This window comes from Ovis canadensis, chromosome 1 (assembly GCF_042477335.2).
Source record: "Ovis canadensis isolate MfBH-ARS-UI-01 breed Bighorn chromosome 1, ARS-UI_OviCan_v2, whole genome shotgun sequence".
NCBI lineage: Eukaryota > Metazoa > Chordata > Mammalia > Artiodactyla > Bovidae > Ovis > Ovis canadensis.
Window position 1 is genome coordinate 180,831,651 of NC_091245.1, and position 26,677 is coordinate 180,858,327.

The 26,677-nt window shown below is 42.6% G+C and overlaps 1 protein-coding gene across 2 annotated transcripts in view; it reads right to left on the minus strand.

Annotated features, from left to right (window-relative positions):
* Window positions 1–14,432: 14,432 nt before the first annotated feature.
* LOC138420193 (cell surface glycoprotein CD200 receptor 1-like) overlaps window positions 14,433–26,677 on the minus strand; it is a 47,880-nt gene continuing 35,635 nt past the window's right edge. Inside the window, exons 4-5 of one of the 2 annotated variants that reach the window (XM_069553332.1) lie at window positions 18,289–18,412; window positions 14,433–14,585 (exon numbers count right to left, since the gene is read on the minus strand). In XM_069553332.1, the coding sequence (XP_069409433.1) occupies window positions 14,564–14,585; window positions 18,289–18,412 (146 nt within the window). In that variant the 3' untranslated portion in view covers window positions 14,433–14,563. Of the gene's footprint in view, window positions 14,586–17,291; window positions 17,875–18,288; window positions 18,413–26,677 lie in introns of those variants that run through there. The other variant, XM_069553335.1, reaches the window with a different exon arrangement.

Sequence of the window (26,677 nt, forward strand, 5' to 3'; positions counted from 1 at the left end):
TTAGAATTGGACATGGAACAACAGACTGGTTCCAAATAGGAAAAGGAGTATGTCAAGGCTGTATATTGTCACCCTGCTTATTTAACTTACATGCAGAGTACATCATGAAAGACGCTGGGCTGGAGGAAGCACAAGCTGGAATCAAGATTGCCAGGAGAAATATCAATAACCTCAGATATGCAGATGACACCACCCTTATGGCAGAAAGTGAAGAGGAACTAAAGAGCCTCTTGATGACAGTGAAAGAGGAGAGTGAAAAAGTTGGCTTAAAGCTCAACATTCAGAAAATGAAGATCATGGCATCTGGTCCCATCACTTCATGGGAAATTGATGGGGAAACGGTGGAAACAATGTCAGACTTTATTTTGGGGGGCTCCAAAATCACTGCAGATGGTGATTGCAGCCATGAAATTAAAAGACACTTACTCCTTGGAAGAAAAATTATGACCAACTTAGCATATTCAAAAGCAGAGACATTACTTTGCCCACAAAGGTCCATCTAGTCAAGGTATGGTTTTTCCAGTGGTCATGTATGGATATGAGAGTTGGACTATAAAGAAAGCTGAGTGCCAAAGAATTGATGCTTTTGAACTGTGGTGTTGGAGAAGACTCTTGAGAGTCCCTTGGACTGCAAGGATATCCAACCAATCCATCCTAAAGGAAGTCAGTCCTGAATATTCACTGGAAGGACTGATGCTAAAGCTGAAACTTCAATACTTTGGCCACCTAATGCAAAGAACTGACTCATTTGAAAAGACCCTGATGCTGGGAAAGATTGAAGGCGGGAGGAGAAGGGGACGACAGAGGATGGGACAGTTGGATGACTCAATGGACATGAGTTTGAATAAACTCTGGGAGTTGGTGATGGACAGGGAGGCCTGGTGTGCTGCAGTCCATGGGGTTGCAAAGAGTGGGACATGACTGAGTGACTGAACTTTTAACTATGCAGAGTACATATATACATTGTGGGTACAAAATCCAAATGTTATAGATAAAGCCTTCCTTCACTGCTACTCACAGTCCTCTGTGCACTCCTGTAATCTTCCAGACCTTTTTCTATGTATCTATTGGAATATGTAGACACAGCTTTATTCATACTCATTTTAATAGCATGAAAAAAATTACTTCATCAGTTCCTTCTGTCCTGTCTTCTGCCATGGCTGCATCTAAATTTGGTGTTATTTAGAAAAGCATCTGGACCTTTAAGTCATCTGTCCTGTAGGCATTTGTGGAGAAAACCCCTGTTCCCATTCACCTAGATCTTTAGAACTGAGACTGCCTTTGCCACATCAAGATGGTATAGTAAGAGTCTACCTGTATTGCCTATAAACCAAGAGAATTTCTGCGATGACTTCCAAGATCTCTGCTGCCTGAACTCCCTTGGGCCTTTCATCTCCTGGGCTCTGCCTGGGAGCGATATTTTCTCACCAAAGGAATCTATACTCTCATCAGTTCAGTTCAGTTCAGTTCAGTTGCTCAGTCATGTCCGACTCTTTGTGACCCCATGAATCGCAGCACGCCAGGCCTCCCTGCCCATCACCAAGTCCCGGAGTTCACTGCGACTTACATCCATCGAGTCGGTGATGCCATCCAGCCATCTCATCCTCTGTCATCCCCTTCTCCTCCTGCCCCCAATCCCTCCCAGCATCAGAGTCTTTTCCAATGAGTCAACTCTTCGCATGAGGTGGCCAAAGTACTGGAGTTTCAGGTTTAGCATCATTCTTCCAAAGAAATCCCAGGGCTGATCTCCTTCAGAATGGACTGGTTGGATCTCCTTGCAGTCCAAGGGACTCTCAAGAGTCTTCTCCAATACCGCAGTTCAAAAGCATCAATTCTTCGGCGCTCAGCCTTCTTCACAGTCCAACTCTCACATCCATACATGACCACAGGAAAAACCATAGCCTTGACTAGATAGACCTTAGTCGGCAAAGTAATGTCTCTGCTTTTGAATATGCTATCTAGGTTGGTCATAACTTTTCTTCCAAGGAATAAGCGTCTTTTAATTTCATAGCTGCAGTCACCATCTGCAGTGATTTTGGAGTCCAAAAAAATAAAGTCTGACATTGTTTCCACTGCTTCCCCATCAATTTCCCATGAAGTGATGGGACCGGATGCCGTAATCTTCGTTTTCTGAATGTTGAGCTTTAAGCCAACTTTTTCACTCTCCTCTTTCACTGTCATCAAGAGGCTCTTTAGTTCCTCTTCACTTTCTGCCGTAAGGGTGGTGCCATCTGCATATCTGAGGTTATTGATATTTCTCCTGGCAATCTTGATTCCAGCTTGTGTTTCTTCCAGCCCAGCGTCTCTCATGATGTACTCTGCATGTAAGTTAAATAAGCAGGGTGACAATATACAGCCCTGACATACTCGTTTTCCTATTTGGAACCAGTGTGTTGTTCCATGTCCAGTTCTACTTGCCTCATTAGCCCTTCTTCTCAGTTCAAGGTGGAGTTTTGTTGTTGTTGTTTTTTTTTTTAAGCTGTGGAGTAAGGTGGGAGAAGACAGAATTCTCTCTATTCCCTTATGAGAACTTACACTTTTGAAAACCAGCCTTAGGAAGAAATATGTATGTGACATTTCTACCTTCTGCCAAAATATTTCTTTCTACTAGGGTAATGAGCCTGGGATGGTCAAGCTTGATATAGGAAGGGATGAGGACAGACTGAAATTATTAGAAGGATATTGCAAAAAAAAAAAAAAAAGAGAGAGTAAACAAAATCATTTTGTACATACTTTATGAAAGTTATGTCATCCTATGTGTATTATTCCATAACTTGCCTTTTCTTATTCAGTATGCCTTAAAGATATTTCCATGTTTCTCTATATAGCTCTACATTATTCATTCAGTGGTCATTTATTGAGCCTTTGTTGTGTGCCAGGGGCTGTGTATATTGCATGGAAAAACAAGCGAAGTCTCATTCTTGCTAGTCTTACTTGTTAGGGAGAAAGATAACAATTAAATGTACATGTACATGAGAAATATAACATGAAATGATGGGAATTACAAAGAAAATGGGATGAAAGGATAGAGAAAGGGGTGGCTTTTTAGACAGAGAGGACTTCTCTGCAGAGGCAACTTCATTCTTTTTTTTTTTTTTTCAGCTGCTTCATGATATTGCATCCCCCAAGGTGTCCCTGGTGGCTCAGATGGTAAAATATCTGCCTGTAATGCAGGAGACCCAGGTTAGATCCCTGGCTTGGGAATTTCCCCTGGAGAAGGGAATGGCAACCCACTCCAGTATTCTTACCTGGAGAATCCCATGGACAGAGGAACCTGGAGGGCTAAAACCCATGGGTTCACAAAGAGTTGGACAACTGAGTAACTAAGCATGCATGCAAAGAAGATAGTGAGGTTTGTTTCCCATTTTTATTGCCACAAAGCATGTTGCACTATTTACCTCCTTGTGCACATGTATGGTCTTTGAATAGATACTGAAAACTAGAATTACTTGGTCATACTCGCAAACTGCTCTCTGAAATAACCATACAATTTATACTCCCATCACAAACTGCTTATTCACTGTAACTCTCTTAGTTAATTCTATCAAAATTGCTAATTTTGACAATCTGATATGTGGGGAAAAAAATGATACCTTGATTTTTTTAGTAATTGGCACTTCCCTGATTGTTACTTAGGTTGAATATCATTTCATATGTTTACTAGACATTTAAATTTCCTGTCTTGTAGAATGGCTTTTTGTATCCAGTGTCCATGCATCTACAGGATCTTTGGTCTTTTCCCTTTGATTTTTTGGAGCTGATGTGTTCAGGGTAATAGTATTTTACCTTATCTATGTAGCAAATATTTTCTCCCATTATTTGTTCTTATCTTTGTCATATAACGCTGCTTTTATTTATATAGTTAAATGTATCTGTATATCCTTATAATAATCATACCTCCATCAGCCTTTTTGATTTTGAGTTTGTAAATTTAAATTCAGGATACATTTCTTGAGTATTCAGTATATGTATGGAGAAGGAAATGGCAACCCACTTCAGTATTCTTGCCTGGAGAATCCCAGGGACAGAGGAGCCTGTGGGCTGCCGTCTATGGGGTCACACAGAGTCAGACACGACTGAAGCGACTTAGCAGCAGCAGTATGTGTAAGACACTGTGCTAGGCAATTTAGAAGATATAAAAATAAGAGACAGGCCATCATGGGTCTCACAGTTTGGTATTGGAAATACATGTGCACAAATCTGCCAAGTCCTATGAAAAGAAGCACTTCAGTGGAGCAATGCCTAGCTCAGAACAAGGCACCAGGAAAGCTTTCACAGAGACAGTGGCATTGGAGAGTGGGTAGCCTTTTGAAAGGCAGAGATGGCAATGAAGGAAAAACAGCAAAAGCCAGGCAGAAAAGACAGCAGAAAGGGCTGGGGAGGAATTTCTGGGAAGCTGGATAGTGGGTATATGGGTAGGAATAAAAGACGTAAACATAGCGGAAGACCAGATTGAAAAGGTAAGGTGGTACTATCTGAATCTTTTACCCATAAATAAGAAATAGAGTAATAAGTTCTACACTTCCTAGTTCCCTTGAAAAGTAGCCATTAACTGAAAGAAGACTAGTGACCCTGAGAAGTGAAGATTTGGAGTGATTGGATGAACATAGATAGCCTTGCCCTCTGGCTTGATGACAGCTTGCAGATGGAGGGCACCAGAATAAGGAGAAGTACCTCAACTCTGCCAGCTTTACCCAGCTCAGACACCAAGTCCCACCCTGTTAGATAAGTGACATCAACCATGACCCTTTGGCATGTGTGTGAGCCCTGCCAGTGTGTCTTCTGGTTTCTGCTGGCCAGAGCCCTTGCCTGACAACAGCTACAATTTGCAAGTCTTATGTCTGTTTTACCATCCTGCGGAGGTAAGAGTTGGACCATTTGTGCATTATGACCTCACAGTCCTCTGGAGAAGCTGCCAACGAAAGCATGTTTTGGATAGAAATCTTAAAAAAGAAAAAGTAAAAAAAAAATTTAAACACCCAAGACGAATTTGGCATAGGGGTGAGTTTTCACATCCAGCTCCTCTCTGGACTCGGCCATTTAGTCATCCTCCAGGATGCAGAGGCTGCCACAGGGAACTGCTGCGGGGAGTGATTAGGTCTCCTTGAGCTGCATCAGCAAACACTCCGCTTTGATAGGCAGTTGGAAAGTAATGGGATTTGGGTTTTAGTTCTAAGGGAATGGTGGAAAATGTTGCAAACAGCTGACCTCCTTTGCCCCTGCTGAAATGGCTGCCTTCCTCTGCACTTTTTATGTTGCTTTGGGGAGAATGACAAAAGACAGATGCTTCTTGCTGGAATGCTGGTTGTTTAATCATTCTTTCTAGTCCCAAGACAGTTACTGTAGTTTCTTGGAGCTAACATCTTGGGCCGTTCCTTGGTTTTCAATATCTTGTAAATGTGTTGTGTTGTGATTTTCCATCGCATGGAAAATGAGAAAGTCTGTGGGTGAGGTTTTTTTGTTTGTTTGTTTGTTTGTTTGTTTTTTTAAAGGTGTTATGTAGCAGATGGTGTCCTTGGGTCAAAGCCTTCAAATGGGAGTGCATGAACCATAAGCAAGCTGTATTCAGACACAAATACACAGCTTGGTCCATCTCCTATCTCCCATAGCACATCAAGTCTACAGAGACACTCTTGTCCTTTCCAAGGGTCAGCAGCAGCATACAAAGTTCATCTTTCTAGTAGTGTGACATGTGCACACAGCACCCACAGAGGAGGAGACCTGCTTCCTGTCCAGGTTCTGTGGCTCCCACTGAACCCCAGGAAGCTGCACAGTAGACAAGATGCCCTTAAGAAACAAAGTAAAACTCTTCTGTTAGCCACAAACCACCCTGCTCGATAGGTCTCTGTTTTCATAAAGATAACATAGGGGAGAAGCTGAAAAGATGTGCATTTTCATCATCTTAAGGAAGAAGGTAAATGATTAATCTCATAATCGTACACAACTGTTTTCCCAGGAGGATTGCATTCTGAACAACAAGCACATCATAATAGCAATTTAGAAGATGATTTTTTTCTTCTCCCTCAAGAATCTTAACATTTTTTTTTTAGTGAATCTTGTTCAATTTTTTTTCTCTGATTTTGAGTCTATGTATTTTGCTCTTTCTCGTTAAATTTGCAATTTCTTTTGATTAGTCCCCTAGCCTTCTTCTGCTTGTGGAGAGGTGATCATTTCTTTCCTCTCTGGTGATTACCATACCTGTGAGGAGCTCTCTTCTCCATGTGTGGGAGGTTTAGAATAGAACAGACATGATGGGAAGTGGAAATCTATGTCCGAGGTGTACCTGTGTGGGGCCTCTGTGTCTTAGAAGAAATGTTTCAGGGAAAGATACTTCATTCAGTTTTTTCTACATACCAATGTGTGCATAAGGGCCTTTCAAAAGCCAACAGAATGAATAACAAGACCTTTTGTTTCTATAGCACCTTTCCTTACAAGGACATTTGTAAGTATAGAAGGACTGGCCTCAAAACCTTCTCTTCAACTGTATTAAGAGCAAGAATTATTTTCATATTTCACGAGGGGGCACCAGAATAAGGAGAAGTACCTCAACTCTGCCAGCTTTACCCAGCTCAGACACCAAGTCCCACCCTGTTAGATGAGTGACATCAACCAGCTGACCCACTGCTGCTCCAACCTGAGGCCCCGTGCCTCTCTTTGGTGTTTCACTGTGTATAACCAAAGTTCTTGGCTCCTTGTTTGATCTTAGAATCAGTGTTGGGTGAATCAGTCAGAAGATTTGGACATTCTGTTCAGAAAACGTTATAAATTCATCAAGAAATGCTGGATCTGCAAAACTCTCCTGGCATTCTCAATAGAATAGCAATCTTCTGTCCCCAGATGACTTCAAGAAAGAAATGTGGGACTTGTGTGAGGAGATGATACAGACAGTTTCCATTGCCCTGAAAGAGACACACCCTGTCACAGCTCCCTGTCTTTTTATCGATGGTGTCCTCTCTTCCCTGCTGTCCACTTGTAGCATTCCTATGCATCTTTTAGAACTCAATTTGATTGCTATCCTCTCCCTCATCAAGGCTTCACATGCACTCTTAAGTTCTGCTTTTTTAACAAAGTCCCAATTTTGTTTACTAGGATGAGTGCCTAGAGAAAGGCACTGACTTTAGCCCAATTCCATGGAAGACCTCACCAATGTAACATGATCTCTGGCCCCTTTGCCAGAGATTGGACCTGTAGCTTTGACCAATCAGACAAGAGACGAAGCTTCCGAGGGCTCTAGGTCCTTGTGAATAAGATGGGGTTTGAGGAAGAAATGCTTGGCCCTCTTCCTCTGGACATGCTATGTCTGGTTGTGGCCTTTAGATGGTTGCCATTGTCTCACTTCCAGCCTGAGGATGAAGCAAACACTGATGATAACAGAGCAGAGAAAAAGATAAAATCCAAGTTCTTCAAGGCTTTGAAGAGCCATTGAAATAACCAGACTTGAGGTTGGCCCTACTTCTGGATGCCTTCTTATATAAGATAGTTCAGTTCAGTTCAGTCACTCAGTCGTGTCTGACTGTTTGCGACCCCATGAACCACAGCACACCAGGCCTCCCTATCAACTCCCGGAGTCCACCCAAACCCATGTCCATTGTGTCGGTGATGCCATCCAACCATCTCATCCTCTGTCGACCCCTTCTTCTCCTGCCCTAAGTCTTTCCCAGCATCAGGGTCTTTTCGAATGAGTCAGCTCTCTGCATCAGATGGCCAAAGTATTGGAGTTTCAACTTCAACAACAATGAACACCCAGGACTGATCTCCTTTAGGATGGACTGGTTGGATCTCCTTGCAGGCCAAGGGACTGTCAAGAGTCTTCTCCAACACCACAGTTCAAAAGTATCAATTCTTCGATGCTCAGCCTTCTTCACAGTCCAACTCTCACATCCATACATGACTACTGGAAAAACCATACCTTGATTAGACAGACCTTTGTTGGCAAAGTAATGTCTCTGCTTTTTAATATGCTATCTAGATTGGTCATAACTTTCCTTCCAGGGAGCAAGAAGTCTTTTAATTTCATGGCTGCAGTCACCATCTGCAGTGATTTTGGAGCCCCCCAAAATAAAGTCTGACACTCTTTCCACCGTTGCCCCATGTATTTCCCATGAAGTGATGGGACCAGATGCCATGATCTTAGTCTTCTGAACGTTGAGCTTTAAGCCAACTTTTTCACTCTCCTCTTTCACTGTCATCAAGAGGCTCTTTAGTTCTTCTTCACTTTCTGCCATAAGGGTGGTATCATCTGCATATCTGAGGTTATTGATATTTCTCCTGGCAATCTTGATTCCAGCTTGTGCTTCCTCCAGCCCAGCGTCTCTCATGATGTACTCTGCATGTAAGTTAAATAAGCAGGGTGACAATATACAGCCTTGACATACTCCTTTTCCTATTTGGAACCAGTCTGTTGTCCATGTCCAGTTCTAACTGTTGCTTCCTGACCTGCATACAGGATTCTCAAGAGGCAGGTCAGGTGGTCTGGTATTCCTATCTCTTGAAGAATTTTCCACAGTTTATTGTGATCCACAAAGTCAAAGGCTTTGGCATAGTCAATAAAGCAGAAATAGACCTTTTTTTTTTAATTCTCTTGCTTTTTCAATGATCCAGCAGATGTTGGCAATTTGATCTCTGGTTCCTCTGACTTTTCTAATACCAGCTTGAACATCTGGAAGTTCACGGTTCATGTATTGCTGAAGCCTGGCTTGGACAATTTCGAGCATTACTTTACTAGCGTGTAAGATGAGTGCAATTGTGTGGTAGTTTGAGCATTCCTTGGCATTGCCTTTCTTTGGGATTGAAATGAAAACTGACCTTTTCCAGTCCTGTGGTCACTGCTGAGTTTTCCAAATTTGCTTGAATATTGAGTGCAGCACTTTCACAGCATCATCTTTCAGGATTTGAAATAGCTCAACTGGAATTCCATCACCTCTGCTAGCTTTGTTCATAGTGATGCTTCCTAAGTCCCACTTGACTTCACATTCCAGGATGTCCGGCTCTAGGTGAGTGATCACACCATTGTGATTATCTGGGTCATGAAGACCTTTTTTGTAAGTTCTTCTGTGTATTCCTGCCACTTCCTCTTAATATCTTGGGCTTCTGTTAGGTCCATACCATTTTGGTCCTTTATTGAGCCATTTTTGCATGAAATGTTCCCTTGGTATCTTTAATTTTCTTGAAGAGATCTCTAGCCTTTCCCATTCTGTTGTTTTCCTCTATTTCTTTGCATTGATCACTGAGGAAGGCTTTCTTATCTCTCCATGCTTTTCTTTGGAACTCTGCATTCAAATGGGTATATCTTTCCTTTTCTCCTTTGCCTTTCGCCTCTGTTCTTTTCACAGCTATTTGTAAGGCCTCCTCAGACAGCCATTTTGCTTTTTTGCATTTCTTTTTCTTGGGGATGGTCTTGCTCCCTGTCTCCTGTACAATGTCATGAACTTCCATCTATAGTTCATCAGGCACTCTGTCTATCAGATCTAGCCCCTTAAACCTATTTCTCACTTCCACTGTAGAGTCATAAGGGATTTGATTTAGGTCATATAAGATAGTTAGTGGCCTTATTACCTGTCAGAGCCCTAGTTTCTGTTTCATGCAGCAGCTGAGAGCCTCCTAATGTGTCCAGTGATTTTCCTTAACTACAAGCCACACCTTCAGTCAGAACTGAGTATTCCTTCCTTTGATTGCTGTAGCGCTGTGTATATACCTGTATTAGTACATCAGTTCTGGGTTTTAATGATCCACTCCTATGTCTGTCTTCTTTACTGTGAAATCTTCAAGGATCTTATTTTACTTAATATTTGATTCACATTTTACTTATTTATTTTTAGAATTTAGTGTTATGGCTGACACATATCAAGTAATTAATGAATATTTGATGAATGGAGGAACAAATTTACTCAGAATATGGCAAGTGAGTGCACATAGGCAGCCTTGGATGTAATCAATTTAAATAACGCCTTGAGATCCTAGCCCTTTACACCCTGCTTCTAGAACTGACTACTTTTTCTATCACCTGTTCATCCAGCCATCCAATCCACAGAAATGCCAGGCACCATGCCAACCTCTAGGAGTTCAGAGAGATACACTGTCCTATACTGGCATAGATTCCATTCTGCCCTCCACAATGTCAATTGGGAGCCCTCTGCCCCTTTGATGCCATTTCAGATATAAATGCTGTCTGGGGATATGTGGGAAGATGGCAATGGATAGAAATAGTGCTCTCAGTGTAAACATATAGGCTAGCACTGACAAGAAAATGCTCAGTGATCTGTTCAGGAAGACAGGTGAACACATATCAAAGAGAGAACAGCAGAGGGTGCTGCTTCCCATCTGAGCACTGTGGGACATCTGTGGACTCTCCCGGGGCACACACTGTGGGACATCTGTGGACTCTTGCCGGGCACACTGGGACATCTGTGGGACTCTTCCTGGGCACACGCCGTGGGACATCTATGGGACTCTCCCTCGGCGAATGCTGTGGGACATCTGTGGACTCTCCCTGGGCGCATGCTGTGGGACATCTGTGGGACTCCCACTGGGCACACACTGTGGGACTCTCCCTGGGCACACTCCGTGGGACATCTGTGGGACTCTCCCTGGGCACACACGGTGGGCCATCTGTGGACTCTCCCTGGGCACACACGGTGGGACATCTGTGGACTCTCCCTGGGCGCATGCTGTGGGACATCTGTGGGACTCCCACTGGGCACACACTGTGGGACTCTCCCTGGGCACATGCCATGGGACATCTGTGGGACTCTCCCTGGGCGCACGCTGTGGGACATCTGTGGGACTCCCACTGGACACACACTGTGGGACTCTCCCTGGGCACATGCTGTGGGACATCTGTGGACTCTCCCTGGGCACACACGGTGGGACATCTGTGGGACTCTTACTGGGCACATGCTGTGGGACATCTGTGGACTCTCCTTGGGCTCACAGTGTGGGACATCTGTGGGACTCTCCCTGGGCACACACGGTGGGACATCTGTGGACTCTCCCTGGGCACACGCCGTGGGACATCTGTGGACTCTCCCTGGGCACACAGTGTGGGACATCTGTGGGACTCTCCATGGGCGCACACTGTGGTACATCTGTGGGACTCCCACTGGGCACACACTGTGGGACTCTCCCTGGGCACACACGGTGGGACATCTGTGGGACTCTCCCTGGGTGCATGCTGTGGGACATCTGTGGACTCTCCTAGGGCTCACAGTGTGGGACATCTGTGGGAGTCTCCCTGGGGGGACGCTGTGGGACATCTGTGGGACTCTCCCTGGGCGCATGCTGTGGGACATCTGTGGGACTCCCACAGGGCACACACTGTGGGACTCACCCTGGGCACACACGGTGGGACATCTGTGGGACTCTCCCTGGGTGCATGCTGTGGGACATCTGTGGACTCTCCTAGGGCTCACAGTGTGGGACATCTGTGGGAGTCTCCCTGGGGGCACGCTGTGGGACATCTGTGGGACTCTCCCTGGGCGCATGCTGTGGGACATCTGTGGGACTCCCACAGGGCACACACTGTGGGACTCACCCTGGGCACACACGGTGGGACATCTGTGGACTCTCCCTGGGCGCACGCTGTGGGACATCTGTGGGACTCCCACTGGGCACACACTGTGGGACTCTCCCTGGGCACATGCCATGGGACATCTGTGGGACTCTCCCTGGGCGCACGCTGTGGGACATCTGTGGGACTCTCCCTGGGCGCACGCTGTGGGACATCTGTGGGACTCCCACTGGACACACACTGTGGGACTCTCCCTGGGCGCACGCCGTGGGACATCTGTGGGGCTCTCACTGGGCACATGCTGTGGGACATCTGTGGGACTCTCACTGGGCACATGCTGTGGGACATCTGTGGACTCTCCTTGGGCTCACAGTGTGGGACATCTGTGGGAGTCTCCCTGGGCACACACTGTGGGACTCCCACTGGGCACACATGGTGGGACATCTGTGGGACTCTCGCTAGGCACACACGGTGGAACTCCACTGGGCACATGCCGTGGGACATCTGTGGGACTCTCACTGGGCACACACGGTGGGACATCTGTGAGAGTCTCACTGGGCACATGCTGTGGGACATCTGTGGGACTCTCACTGGGCACACATGGTGGGACATCTGTGGGACTCTCACTGGGCACACACCGTGGGACATCTGTGGATTCTCACTGAGCGCAATTGCTGAGTTGCCTTTCTGGCCTTTTATGGCTATTTAGTAATGGAGAAAGTCTGCAGTTTCCTAAGAAGAAAACACTCTCTACAAATCTACGGATTTCTGAATATTTCTAATTGATTCCCTGTTTCTTTCTTCTCATTCAGAAAATTACAAGCTATAAGCCACTGGGAAGAAGGCAGGAAAATGTCACACTCTACATCTAGCCGGAACCTTCAAAGATTATAGAGTTCTTCTCCTTATTATTAGGACATAATATATCTTAAGTGTTCAGAGTTCAAGTAATAACTATTGGTAGACTGTGAACTTCTAATCATCTTTGCAGTTCCCAGTAGTGCCTAAGAGTTCCAATCTTCTGGAAAAATCTTTTCCTTTAATGTCCAAATAAAATAACTCAAGCTGTAGCCAGTGTTTGAGGAAGTACAATACCCTCCCCTGCATTTTGAAAATGCCTAATCAGGCATTGCCTTCCTCTGTGGCTTCTTGTCATCTCTCTCCCACCTAATTTGTAGTCATCCTTGGTCTTATCACAAGGCCTGCCAGCTGCTGCCCTCTTTGTTCTGTTTCCCCCAGAATGTGGGCAGAGTTCCCTCTTCCTTCATTTCTAAAGCACCAATAATCATGAAGTCTATAATAGATTTTAGCTAAATATTAACAGAGAAGCATCTTTAATTCTAAAATTCTTTAGCTATCCCTTCAGAAAGAATTTATGACCAGCCAATTCTCTTTTTTGTAAGTAAAGTATTTGTGGCTCAGTCGTGACTGACTCTTTGTGACCCCAGGGATTGTAGACTGCCAGGCTCCTCTGTCCATAGAATTCTCCATTCAAGGATACTGGAGTGGGTTGTTATTCTCTCCTCCTGGGGATCTTTCCAACCCAGGTATTGAACCCGGGTCTTCTGCATGGCAAGCAGATTCTTTACCATCGAGCCACTAGGGAAGCCCCTTTTGTAGCTAAGGCCTATTCTATTTCTTCTCTTACCTGATTCCTCATGAGATTCATAAATTCCTATTTCTGGATCCCAGAAAAAAAACACTTTCAAATTATGCTGATCATTTTAGTTCCCTTTGTTTTCATAATTCCAATGCAAGCTACAGCCTGAGCCCTACTTTCCCTGTCTGAACTATTGGTGTATTTCCCTAAACAGGGAAATTTTCCTCTCATGTCTCTTTTTTTTGCATACAGATTGTAAAAAAGACTAAAGTAAGACTTAAAAGAGCAGTTTTAAAAATCTCTACATCACACTTGTTTCTCAGTTTAGATGTGCTGTACCTGGCATGTGAGGTCCTTGGCACGTGGTGAAACTCAATCCTTAACAACAGTAATATTCACTCTTTGAAGATAGCAGTTAAACTCATGAATATTTCGTGTGTTGTTTTCCTTTTTCATCCTGTGATCCGTTTAAGGACTCCCATAAATTCTCTGGAGAGGGAAATGGCAACCCACTCTAGTATTCTTGCCTGGAAAATCCCATGGATAGAGGAGCCTGGTGGGCTACAGACCATGGGGTCAGACATGACTTTGTGACTAAACCACCACCACCATAAATTCTCTCTTGAACCCTAACTCTAAATCCAAACAAAACAAACTGTAAAGTCCACTTTGTGAGTGTTCTCATCAGCAAGCAAAGCAAGTCCACATTCCAGCTGGCTTCTGAGTAACACCCAATGGTCTCTTTACTCTGAGAGTCTTAGTTTCCTCTTTTGTAAAATGAGGAAGTTGGCCTACTTTTTCTGTAGCTTCCTTCCAGCTTTAGAAATCATGTATGCCTCTTAAAGATGATGGGGGAGGAGATAAGGGGTTGGACCCAAGAAGTGGAAAAAGCCAGCTAATCTTATTTGGTAGCTCTGACCATCGGCTGCCATTAACACTAACATTTGATAAACAAAATGTTTCAACTACAATTAAGTGAAGGAGTAATACAATTCAAGTATGAAAAAAATTTTTCTCCTTAGTTTTAATTTAAACCATTTTCCTTTTCTTCTGTAACTGTTTCAGAACTACCCAAGAAGATGCAAGAATTGGTCTTAGAGAGGGACAGTTTTGTAGAAAAATTAAAGAAAAAAATTCAAGATTACTGTCTGAGGTAAGATTTTAGCTTGCTTAGAAATGTTAAAAAAAAAATTAAGTTGAAGCACCATCTAGTGGCTCTCAATTGTGTTTTGATAAAAGTTGCCTCCAATTTCCCTCAATTTAGGACCACAATTAATCTGTTGTGCATGTATATTACATGTATGTTCAGAAAAGAAAATAATCCTGTTTTTTTGGTTTTTTTTTTAATCTTTATATGTGGGTCGGATGTTGAGAGGAAATAGTTTAGCTTTTTACTCTTCCCAGAAAATCAGGGCAGTGAGAGTGGAATAGACAAACATGAACTTGGGTAAATCTCTTCAGGCAGCGATGGAGTCTCTTCTGTGGAAAAAGAACATAATAAAATCCCATAGATTTCAGTTCCTCTGTTTTTCTGCTCACATCCTCTCTAAAAGCCCACAACAGTGTCTTTATCTTCCCAATCTTAAAATGCAGACATGCCCTCACATGTCTAGGGATTGGCTGACTATTAGGTCATCTTTGCCCACCCCCGGCTTCCCACACCCTTTCCTATCATAAGCCCACAGCGTTCCTTGAGTTTATACAACTAGCAATTCTTTTGCAACTATCATAGAGATGGCTTTCTTGCTTATGATTATTATCTTCTGAAGTTACATCTGATTGATTACCTCTAAGGGAAGAATGAAAATAGACCACGATAATGCACGTGAATAGAATATAACTTGCTTCATAATCCAGGAAAACAAAAATAGTCCATGAAGATGCACATGCTGCTAATTCACTTCAGTCGTGTCCGACTCTGTGCCACCCCATAGACAGCAGCCTGTCAGGCTCCCCCATCCCTGGGATTGTCCAGGCAAGAACTCTGGAGTGGGTTGCCATTTCCTTCTCCAATGCATGAAAGTGAAAAGTGAAACTGAAGTTGCTCAGTCATGTCCAACTCTTAGCGACCCCATGGACTGCAGCCTACCAGGCTCCTCTGTCCATGGGATTTTCCAGGTAAGAGTACTGGAGTGGGGTGCCATTGCCTTTTCCCGAAGATGCACATGAATAGAGCATAATCCATGTTGCAAGACCGAGAGCAAATCTTACAGTCGGTAAGCTAGATATTTATATCGATCAGATTAAGTTCAACTGCACATGGAGTAAAACTGAAAACAACAGTGCCATGAACAAAATAGTTTATTCTCTCTCACGCAAAAATTTAGAGGTAGGTAGTCTATGGCTACCTCATGGTCATGAGGCGCCAGGATCCTTCTATCTTTCATTTTCACCCTCAATAAGTTAGGTTCCATCCTCAAAGTTACCTAAGACCCACTTTGGCTGGTGGACTTCCAGTCATCACACCAGAGCTGCAATCTAGGAGCTAAGAATAAAAAGCAAAAAAAGGCTTCTTTTTTCTCTTTAATTAAAGAACGATTCCAAAAATATCACACAAGATGTGTGTTTACACTTGTGAAAACTTTTATGGGTGGTCATACTGAGTTACAAGAGAAACTGAGAAATGTCTTTTAGCTAAGTATGTCTCCACACTAAATAAAAGTGGAGTTTTATTACTAGGCATGTGTCAGAAACCTAATGTGACAATGCTGGGTATCAAACAACCACAAAAACCTCTGTGGCAATTGCTCAAATGTCTGAGATCAACTGAAGGTCAGGTGGGCAGCTCTTCTGACCTTGACTGAACTTCTTCACACTTCTGGGGGAGATGACTGACAGCTATTGAATTGTGTAGGATGGCCTTGACAGAAAGTGGGGGATGATCCTGGGGTGTCTCAGCTTTCTACATCTTTCTCATCCTGTAGAATACTAGCTCAGTCATGTACTAATGGAGTAGCAATAGAAATTTTCAGGACTTCTTAGATCTAGGCTCAGAAATGGTACACTGCCACTTCTGCCTCATTTTATTGGCTAATGCAAATAAAATTCTTTATGGAAAGAATTTTCCATAAAGACATTTTATGGAAAGAAGTCTAAGGTTATTGACAAATGACATGGATAGAGGGAGGGGAGAAAATTTGGAATCATGAATACAATCATGTACTATGAGATGAAAGGGGAAATGAGCATTGCACCAGGCAGCTAGCAATATGTGCAACAGTAGTTTTGAGGCTGTAATTGAATTGTAGTATTAGACTTTCTTCCATTTTATGCCCTATCTTAAAAGTGAGGGAATTATGATTTAAAAAGAGAGAGAAAAGAACCAATATAAGTTATACATGACATTGTTGACTAATTTAATTCTTGACTCATGTTTGGTTACTAACAGGGTATTAAATTTGCATTTGTCTTATTATTTACTGTAGGCAGAGATTGGGTATATGTACCCAAAACCTGATTTTATTTATCCCAAGGCAGCTACACTACATTCTTGAGCTTCCATAGCAGTTAGTGTGGCTACGTGACAAGCACTAGTCAACGGAATGTGAGCAAAAGCGATTTCCACTAAAATCCTGCATCTATCTCTGTCTCTCTCTGTCCTCTGTCTCTGTATCTCTCCATATTTCTCCTATTCACTTGCTGAACAGAAAATACTCTGAGAAAGGCAGAAGCATAGGATAAAATTCCTCCTACCACCTGCCCTAGCCCCACTAGCCTGCCTTGGTATGTGAAGTGAGCAAAAATTAAACTTTTGTGCATGAATACACTGAGATTTGGGAGTTGTTTGTTCCAACCACTAGACTATTCTACTTATATTAGTATTCTCCAGGTAGTAAGCATTCATCTTCACCCTTAGAGTTTTGCTTAAAATAAAAGTAATAGCCCAAATCACCTGCCACTTTACACAATAAATTTTTCCTTTATATAAAAGGACACTTTTTTTATACAAGTTTACCATAAATATCACTGAAGATAAGGTTCCAGTTTACAGTGGCCCTAGAAGTTGTTAGAATTCCACCAAGTACTCTTTCTCTTACCACAATTAACACATTGTGTAGTGCAGACAAAAAATCCAGACACTGCAGCTCTAAAAGGTGAGGCAACATTTAGCACTCTCTCCAGTGACTATCAGTTTCCTATGTGGAATCAACTAATAGTTTCTTCAAAAATACAGGTACTACTAAAAACAGCTCCTGGACATTTATTTAATGATCAGGTCAAACATTCAATACAAATGTCTCAGTAATTACTAGCGAGCAAGCAACAATGTAAGGTTAGCTATGGGCTGACTTGAAGGCAGTGTTTATGGTGGGTCCTGCTATTGCAGTGTTGATTAGCATCTCAAGTGGGTAGAGGAAACAACTATTAATAGACAGGATGAAAGCACCACCCAGTAATCCAACAGGTATAGAAAAACTGCACAGCATTGTTATTTGCCTTTTACTGAGCCATCTTTCTCTCTAGGCTGAGAAGCAGGGTGGTTTCTCATTTGCAAATAAGAACTCACTAGGGCAAAGGGGAAAATAGATGAATCATCCTAGGCAATTATAATGGCAAGTGACAAGCTTTTGCATTTGTATATATATGTAGACTAAGAATTTGAAACCAGCCTGACACCTATCACACAGATTCTAAACACAAAGATTTCCAGTAGTAACAAGAGCAGTTGAGCTAGATGTTGAAATGAAGGTTGATCTCAGCTGGCTGCTTTTCTGTGATAACTCATCAAGTCTAAATTGACATACAGATTTTTTTTCATTTTCTTGATCTAGGAAAAAACATTAAGTATATAATTAAGCAGAAATGAATACAAGCCTTCAGAAGTATAGAAACTGGGAAGCAAACACTGAAGAAGCCCCAGTTAAACTTCATTTCCCCCACAGAATTCTCAAAGCATGGACTAGGCAAATCTCTCTCAGGAAAAAACTACAATGAAGTAGTAGTTTTTCATTGTCTTGCCCCAGTGCTGCAGGCACTTCTGCCTGGGCTCTCAACTGTTAACAAGGCTTTTACATCAAAGAATGAGTCAGGGTACAAACAATGTCCCCCACCCCCACCCCATCCCCCTCCCCCCTGCCAAAAAAGAAATGGGTCAGGCTTTTCCCAGGACTTTGTAAACTCAAAGTCTTATGATAATGTTTTCTTTCTAATGGATCTACAGTTTTCACTTTTCATTTCCTACCTGCAATCGTTTGTTCTCTGGAAGTGGATGAATCCCACGAAGACCAGGATAACCAACAAAAGAGAGGATTTCACACAGAGAATGATCAGTAAGTCTGATCCTGGAAATCCCAGGGTTCTGACACCTTTAAACATAGATAACACAGGCAGAGGTGAAGAGCCATTTCAAAAATCCTTCTAATGAACAAATCAGAGTCTATAGTTTAAAAGAACGTTTTAAAATAATTCTTGAAAGTTCACAGATCATCAGAATCAAAACACCTTCTAAACTACTGTTAGGACCAAACTGAAGCCAGGACAGGCTCTAAGGGGCAGGCCCACAGGCAGTGTAGCTAGACCAATCAGAAAAATCCCCGTAGCCCTCTGCCCGCACCAGACCCAAGCAAATCCAGATAGGGGTGCGAGGTTTAAAAGTCCCGCGCACGTGTACAGTTTAACCAATCAGCTATGCTGTTACAGAAACAAAGAACCGTCTGTATAAAAGTATATGTGATTCAGAACTCGGGGCCCTTGTCGGATTCCACTGTGCTGGATGAAACCTGGGCCCTGGCTCAATCTAGTAATAAACCCCTTTATGCTTTTGCATTGCTGTGGACGTCTTATTCTCTCAGTTTTGGGGACTCAGACTCTGGGCATAACATTTGGGGGCTCGTCCGGGATCCCTTTAACTGGGAAGAATAACACTCTCCCGGTAGAAGGGGTTTCCTCACTTGGAGGAAAGCTATCTGAACACCGGTGTTAAGTTTGGTTAGCCAGTGTAAGACCGAGGCCCAGCTTACGCGCTGGAAGGCAGCTGGTTCTGGTGAGAAGAGAGCTCTTGTCAGGCTTAACCAGGGGCGAATTAGTCGTCTTAGCCGGCGTAAGGCCGAGGCCCGGCATTGTGCTGGGAAGGCGGCTGGCTCTGTGAACGCCTTGTTGGTAAGATAACCTAGAGGGATAGGAGGGTTCAGGGGGCCCAGGAAGACCTAGTACTGTGTTCTCGGCCGAGGTTTGTCTCCTCTGTTCGCATCTTTATGTGTGCCGGCATTGTCACTGCTCTCTGTGTGTTCGTCTTGTCTCCTGTGTTCTATCCTGTAATCATGGGGCAAGAGACTTCCACTCTGTTGTCCCTTAGGACTGACCATTTTTCTGATTTTAAGTCTAGAGCACAGAATCTCTCGGTGCTGGTGAAGAAGAACAAATTAATAACCTTTTGCAGCGCAAAATGGCCGACCTTCCATGTAGGCTGGCCCTCAGAAGGCACCTTTGACTTGGGAACTGTACACCAAGTCCGAGATATCATCTTCTGACTGCGGATTGGACACCCTGACCAAGCACCCCCACCCTCCTTGGGTAAAACCTTTTTTGCCTCAACAGGGATTTTCTACCCCTCAGGTGTTGGCAACACATGTAAGAAAGAACCCAAAGAATCTCAAGGAACCTGAACCAACGGCACCGCTATATACCCCATCTTGCAGGGGGAATTGTTAGGGGAAGCACACTGATTGAAACCGCCCCACCCTGGCCAGGCACCAGAGTAACCATGTGCATGAGTTGTTATAAAACAGGAGATCCTGATAAAGAATACAGAACTAATAAGCCTCCACCAACCCGAAGAGTTCGGGAAAGGTTTAAAGGAGACACCGCCTGTACTTTGTGAGCCACGTGGCAGAGCAGTTCTGGGTTTCCTTACCCTGCTGCTCTCCACCCGGGTGCCCTTTCCCAACAAAATCTCTTGCTTTGTCAGCACATATGTCTCCTCGGACAATTCATTTCTGAGTGTTAGGCAAGAGCCCAGTTTCGGGCCCTGGAAGGGGTCCCTCTTCCTGCAACAAATGGCGAGTCTGGCGGGGACTCTTCTTCGCCGAGACTGACATCCTGACCACTCGGGGTACTCAGGGGCCAGCTTGCCTGCCAATGGACCAGACCCAGCGGCCGCAACTGGGACCCTTTTGTCCCTGGTCTCCTCCTGACACGGACAACTGGCCAGAGTGCCCCGACCGGTAAGAAACAAGAAACTTTATTGATCTCTCTCCCCTTCCCTGTCTCCTCTCCTTAACCCTTCCTATCCTTCCCTGTTTTTCTAGTCCCCTGGTCCTAGACGCAGAAATCTGGTTGAAGGGCCCTCAGCCTGACCTGAGGATTGGAGACTGATCACCTTCTCTTGGCAGAAAACTCAAATTCTGGTTCTGATTTCTGGTAGGGCCGAGTTCCAGTCCTCCCTTCTCTGGAAGCCCAGGGAAAAGTCCCGTAAGGCCTGGGTATCTGTAGGTGGCAGGAGACGTCTGTAAGGCCACCCCTTTTGCCCCCTCTCCCGCCTCCTCCCCCTTCTTCTTTCAACCTGGCTTCCTTTCCTCCCTTAAAATCTTTGATGTTACGGAAAGGCTTGGTGGGCTACAGTCCACAGATCGCAAACAGTCTGATACGACTGAGCGACTTCACCTTCACTTTGATGAGGACTGCCGGGTTTATATGTGTGTGTTTTAACTCTGTGATCTGTGTAGTGATTTTTGATGGCCATTTTGCTTTGTCTGGCCACCATGTGGTTTAGACCTGCCGCCATTTGTTAGAACTTGATTTTCTTTCCCTGTGCCTTGAGACCAGGGCTCTTAAAAACACTTATCTAGACTATCTCTAACTCCTGACACTGAGAAGGAAAAAAAAAAAAGACTTGAAGCTAGATCTCGCACTGTGTCTGTCTAAATATGTCTTGGTATGTCTCTGTCTCTGGGTAATATTTTTAAAGTTAATTTATATATGAGATCTATTTATTTGGCTTAAAAAAGATAAGCGCTTACAAATCAAGTAATTCTAAATTAAACAATAAATTCCAGGTTTATGTGAACTGGGAAATATTCAGTGTTAAATACCTGATATTAATGTTTGTTTGTTGACCTGTTTAATAATATAGACATGTCTTAGAGTACTTAATGTTAAAAAAATATTTTCATTGTACCTAGGTTTAATATGTTAAATATTATATCTGTTATAAGTTTGTCAACAACAACAAAAAATCAATTACCTCAAGTAAAAAAACTTCAAAAAAAATGTAAATGAGATATGAGCTTTTAGATAGACTTTATTAAGAATAATTATGCTTTAGGAATGTCTGTCTGAAATAGTCTATCCAGATTGGGGTAACTTAAATTGGGTTGTGCTAAACTAAGTGATGGAAGTTCACTGACTAGCTAGCTCATTTCTAAATAGAGTAAAATTTTGTAACATTTATTACTGAACATTAGTTTCCTCTTACAAAGAAGCTAAAAAAATTTGGGACTGTTAATGACTAAAAATAAGCTGGCGCAAAAACTTGAATTTGGCTTTTCTCTCTGTTAAAAGGACACACTTTCTTCAGATGTTGAACTGCATTTGACAATAGATTTAAGTTCATTTGCTTCTTAAATGATCTGTTCTGTATTCGCCTCTGAAATCCCATATTGTTACTTTGGCTGAGTGAATAGCTATTGTTTCACAGTGACCTATAGTCCCATCTGACTGAGTGCTCAAAACCTTTCTGATATTTGTTGACAAAACTTCCTAAATTATTCTATGAAGCACTTTTGGCTTCTAGCTAACTTTGGGGTGCTTCAGAGGGCCCCTGAAGCATCCCAAAGAGAGATATTAAACTGTGTTTATTCGGTTGGTTAAATTACATAAAAAAGATTATCAAATGAGTAATACATCTGCTCATATTATAATGTAGGGTAAAATTACTAATACAGATATCCTAAAAATTATATGGAGTTTTTAACATTCTGATATGTCCTGGTATTTTAGCGAAAAACCTGATGACTTCACAAAAGTTAACAAAAGGACTGAATGAACCAGTGAATATGCTTATAACTTTTATGGTTTCTATCTGAAAAATTATGGGGTTGAATCTTATGTTTTCAGGGAGTAGGGGAAATCTTCCTCTCTAATTATGACAATACTTTGGTAAAATTAAACGTTATAAACAAAACAATTATATTTTCTATCTGACTCCTCCAAAAATTGGAAGTTCTTAGGTTCCCAGTAAGTTTAACAAATGAGTTAGGAAGGTTATCTCACGGATACAAAAATCTCAAGAAATTTTTAAAACCTTAAAAAGAGAAAAATTCACCTAGATTTGTTAGGCAATATCTGTGATAAGCCTTTGGTGTGAGATTCCCAGCCCTGTTTTATTTTAAAAGTTCAGTCTGAGACTGTATAAATGTTTCAACAAAATAAAAAGCCTATAATCAATTATGGTTATAGAAACCATCAGACCAAAATCAGTGAGAACAGACCTATTTTGCAAACAAACTAGCCTTAATTTGGTTATATTTAATAAAAATAAGAGTAACTTTAAGGAGAAAAAAGATATTTCAAAATGTTAAATACCAGTTTGTTAGTGGAGGTCTGCATCTAGTAAGACTCATCTCTTAGATAGTTCTTTGCTGTTATGAGATGTTAATATAAAATTGAATTGAATTCTTGAAGAACACCCTAAGTTTGTTTCTGAAGCTTATCTCAGTAATCTATCTTTGGATGAAGATCAGATGCCTCATGACCTGCAACCAGGACTGAAAAAAGACATAATTTAAGGGACTGTCTCCAACCTGGATGGAATGACTTTTGTATCAGGAGAAACTACACTACACCAGGATGAGAAGACGACGACATCAGAGGTAGACAGCTTCCCCAAGATGCTGGACCTGATTCGTATGATCATTTATGTTTTCTTGGCTTCTTAGACCTTTACATATAAGTCAAATGCTTTTCTGTCATAGGCCTGATCCTGTGCTAGTTTCAAAATCAATCCAATTGTTGGGTTTGTGGCCAATAACCTGTGTCTAGTTCTGGGTTATCTTGGTAAATTTCTCTATTACCAGACTCTAACTGGTTGGCCCTGAGAAAATTTACTTAAAAAAATTAAATCATACTAAAGATAATCAGTCTAGCAACACTAGAAAATTGGGCTATGTTCCTTATAGATGGTGCCAATATATAATTTCCTTGGAAGATAAAGATTCTACAGGGCAGACTAAGTCAGATAACCTGAAGATATACTGGGCTACATCTAATGAAAGTTCTTAACATAAGTCTTACTTGTGGCTTTACTAATACTGCTGGCTATGTTATTTGTATTTCACCTGTTTTACAAACTTGCTGTTTCTTACACTGTATGTGTGTGAGGCCTCTAATAAAATAATATATAGTCCCATATGAGATCAGTGATGGTAACAGTGTAACTCTAGATATGGCAAGAAGCAACAAGAGGGAATATTTTCCTGGACCAAAAAGCTAGTAAGACAGGTGGTCCAGAGAATTTTAGATACTGTTTCATGGCCTAGTCCAGTAACAGCACATTGAGTGGCCTGTTTACCTGAAAATGGACACTCTCAGCACCCTGGGATAAAATGGTCATGAAGTGCCCCCCTCATAATCATGGTCAAGTTTATGAGCAAAAAGGGGCTCTGCCAACTGAAGACTGACACTCGCCATCTGCATCTACAAAGATTAAACCATGGCCGCTGCAACTGCTGACTTTCAACGCCCCTGAAAGGAGTTCAGGGTAAAAATCAGAAATGAGGCACTCTGTGCTCTGGGAAAAACTGGCAAAACAGGCCATCAGATAGTTAGATCTTTTCAGGAAAAGATTTTATGAGCCTCAATTCTTACATCTTCTCATATCTAGAAAAACACTGTCATTAACGGTAAAATCTGCTTTGGCTATTAAACAATAGTTTACAATTAAAAGTCAAAATGGAATAGCTATGGTTCAGATATCCTGGGAAATAACTAAGTGTTGCTATGAGTGTACTTTCAGATTAGACCTTGTATTGCTAAACACTTGAGTTTTCTGAGTCGTGTCAGGCTTGGATGCCACCATTTTCAAAACAATGTCTGCTGGAAGCTACTAACCTTACTTTTTATAAAACTAGGCAACTGGCTACATGGCTACAAGTCTCCCTGAAGTGCCACGTCCAGACTGGGTTTCAGACCTATTCTTCTAAAAAGAAATGAGATTAGGATTTTAATCATACAAGACTCAGATCTAAAACTTGGAACTCAGAAATACTTCCAATTCAGTGTCTATGCTCCAAGCTGGGGCAGTCTTATGCCCCATTTTGACAGAAAGTTATCGTAGTCATTGTTGCCTAGTTCCCTAAAATTAAAACTGAGCGGGACTCTGTGGGGCTCTGGAGTACAGATCTGCTCTGTGTTCTCCATTTCTTATCTGTAGGATATAGACTTTGTTCAGCCTCCTTGGCCTTCCCTGAATTCCAAAGCATAGATTCAAACAATTGCTAATCAGGGAAGGGAGGGGATACAAAAACAGAAACCATCAAAGGTTGGTACAGCCTCCAGACAGAGTCCTGGTTCCTACTCAAAGAAATATGCATAACAATGTCTTTGAGCCCCCACCCAGGTAAAAGACTTCAGACTGAATACAAGATTCCTGGAGCACAGCTCTGTTGCGTCGCCACCAACCAATCAGAAGGGGTCACAAACCCTGTAACCCTCACCGCAAATGTTGCCTTCTGTTTCCAGGGACCAGAGATGACCATCCTGTTAGGTCTCTTGTTTGGCCCTTGTCTATTTCATCTCTGAGAGGGACCAACTAAATTGCTGCAACTACAAGGATAAAAGCTGCTTTCAGATGTGAAAAACCCCAACTTAGATCAGGTAGAGAGAGACTTCTGCTCTGCTAGGCAGGCCTATGCCCATGCACAGCAGGAAGAAATTACAGAAGAAAGAGACCTCCGCCCCAATTCCCAAAAAGTATCTTGAGTATGAAGTCTCTCAGGGGGCCTAGGTGCTGTGTTAAGGGAAAAACATTGTTTTTATGTAAATCACTCAGGGATAATCAGGGAGTCCCTGGCCAAGATAAAAAAAAGGGCTAAATCAAAAAAAGAAAAAAAATGTCTCAAAATTAATTTGAGTTCTGGTTCCAACAGTCCCTGTGGTTAACAATGCTAATTTCTACCCTGGTGAGCCCTCTAATAGTCTACTATTAATACTTACTTTTGGTCCATGCATAATAACTAAGCTTGTTGCCTTTATAAAAGACCTCGTCAGTACCATCCAACTGATGGTACTGAGGCAACAGTATCAGGCCCTGCCCCAAAATAAAAAGGAAGATTCCTCTATGTAGCTGAAGACGGGGGTAATGTTAGGACTAAACTGAAGCCAGGACAGGCTCTAAGGGGCAGACCCGCAGGCAGTGTAGCTAGACCAATCAGAAAAATCCCTGTAGCCCCCTGCCCGCGCCAGACCCGAGCCAATCCAGATAGGGATGCGAGGTTTAAAAGTCCCGCGCGCGCGTACGGTTTAACCAATCAGCTATGCTGTTACAGAAACAAAGAACCGTCTGTATAAAAGTATATTTGATTCAGAACTCGGGGCCCTTGTCGGATTCCACTGTGCTGCATGAAACCTGGGCCCTGGATCAAGCTAGTAATAAACCCCTTTATGCTTTTGCATTGCTGTGGACGTCTTATTCTCTCAGTTTTGGGGACTCGGACTCTGGGCATAACACTACAATTTGAATTCTGCTAGTGTATCATTCTTTCAGGACTGAATTTAGCAATGGTATCTTTGCTTTTGTACATGTATCTTTTTAATAAATATTTTCTGAATGCATGAGGCATTATGTGAGCACAGAGAAGGAACAGTTAACCAAACTGCAGGGCAAAAGAAGTTATTGCAGAAGAATTATATCAAATTGTCTTAAAACTTCAACAGGAATTGATTGAATGGAATAGAAAGAGAGTTGGGGAAAGAAGTACACTGTAAATAGGTAGAAATTGCTTGTAAAGAGGAGAGGACTAAAAGAGGATAGCACTTTTGAGGAGCCCAAAGAGGCCCACATGCTTAGGGTACATGCTGGAGACTAGCAAGATATGAAGAAAGCAGAGCACCAGGCCGAAGGGGTTTAACTTTCCAAGTGGCAAAGAGAAGGCCCTGGGCACATTTAAGTAGGGGAGCAGCCTGTTTTTCATCTTGGAAGTCACTGGCCACAGTGTAGGAGAATGGAGGAAGGTAAGTTAGGGCCAGAAGACCTGTTACAAGGGCAATGAAATAACCCTGGAAAGAGATGATCATGTGCTCAATTAGTGCAGTCAGAAGAAAGAAAAAGGTCTGGATTTAAGAAAAAATTTAAAGCAGAATCAGTGAAAGATAGGAACTGATTTTCATTATAAGAAATAAGAAAGAGTGCTATTGTAGGATGATGTCTTTAATTTTCTGGCTTGATTCGTTTATCAAGACATAAAATAGAGGTGTGGAGCTTCAGAAGGGGTGTTAGTCCCTCAGTCCTATCTGACTTTGTGACACCATGGACTGTACCAGGCTCCTCTGTCCATGGAATTCTCCAGGCAAGAATACTGCAGTGGGTGGTGCCATTCCTGTCTCCAGGGGTCTTCTCAAACCAGAGATTGAACCTG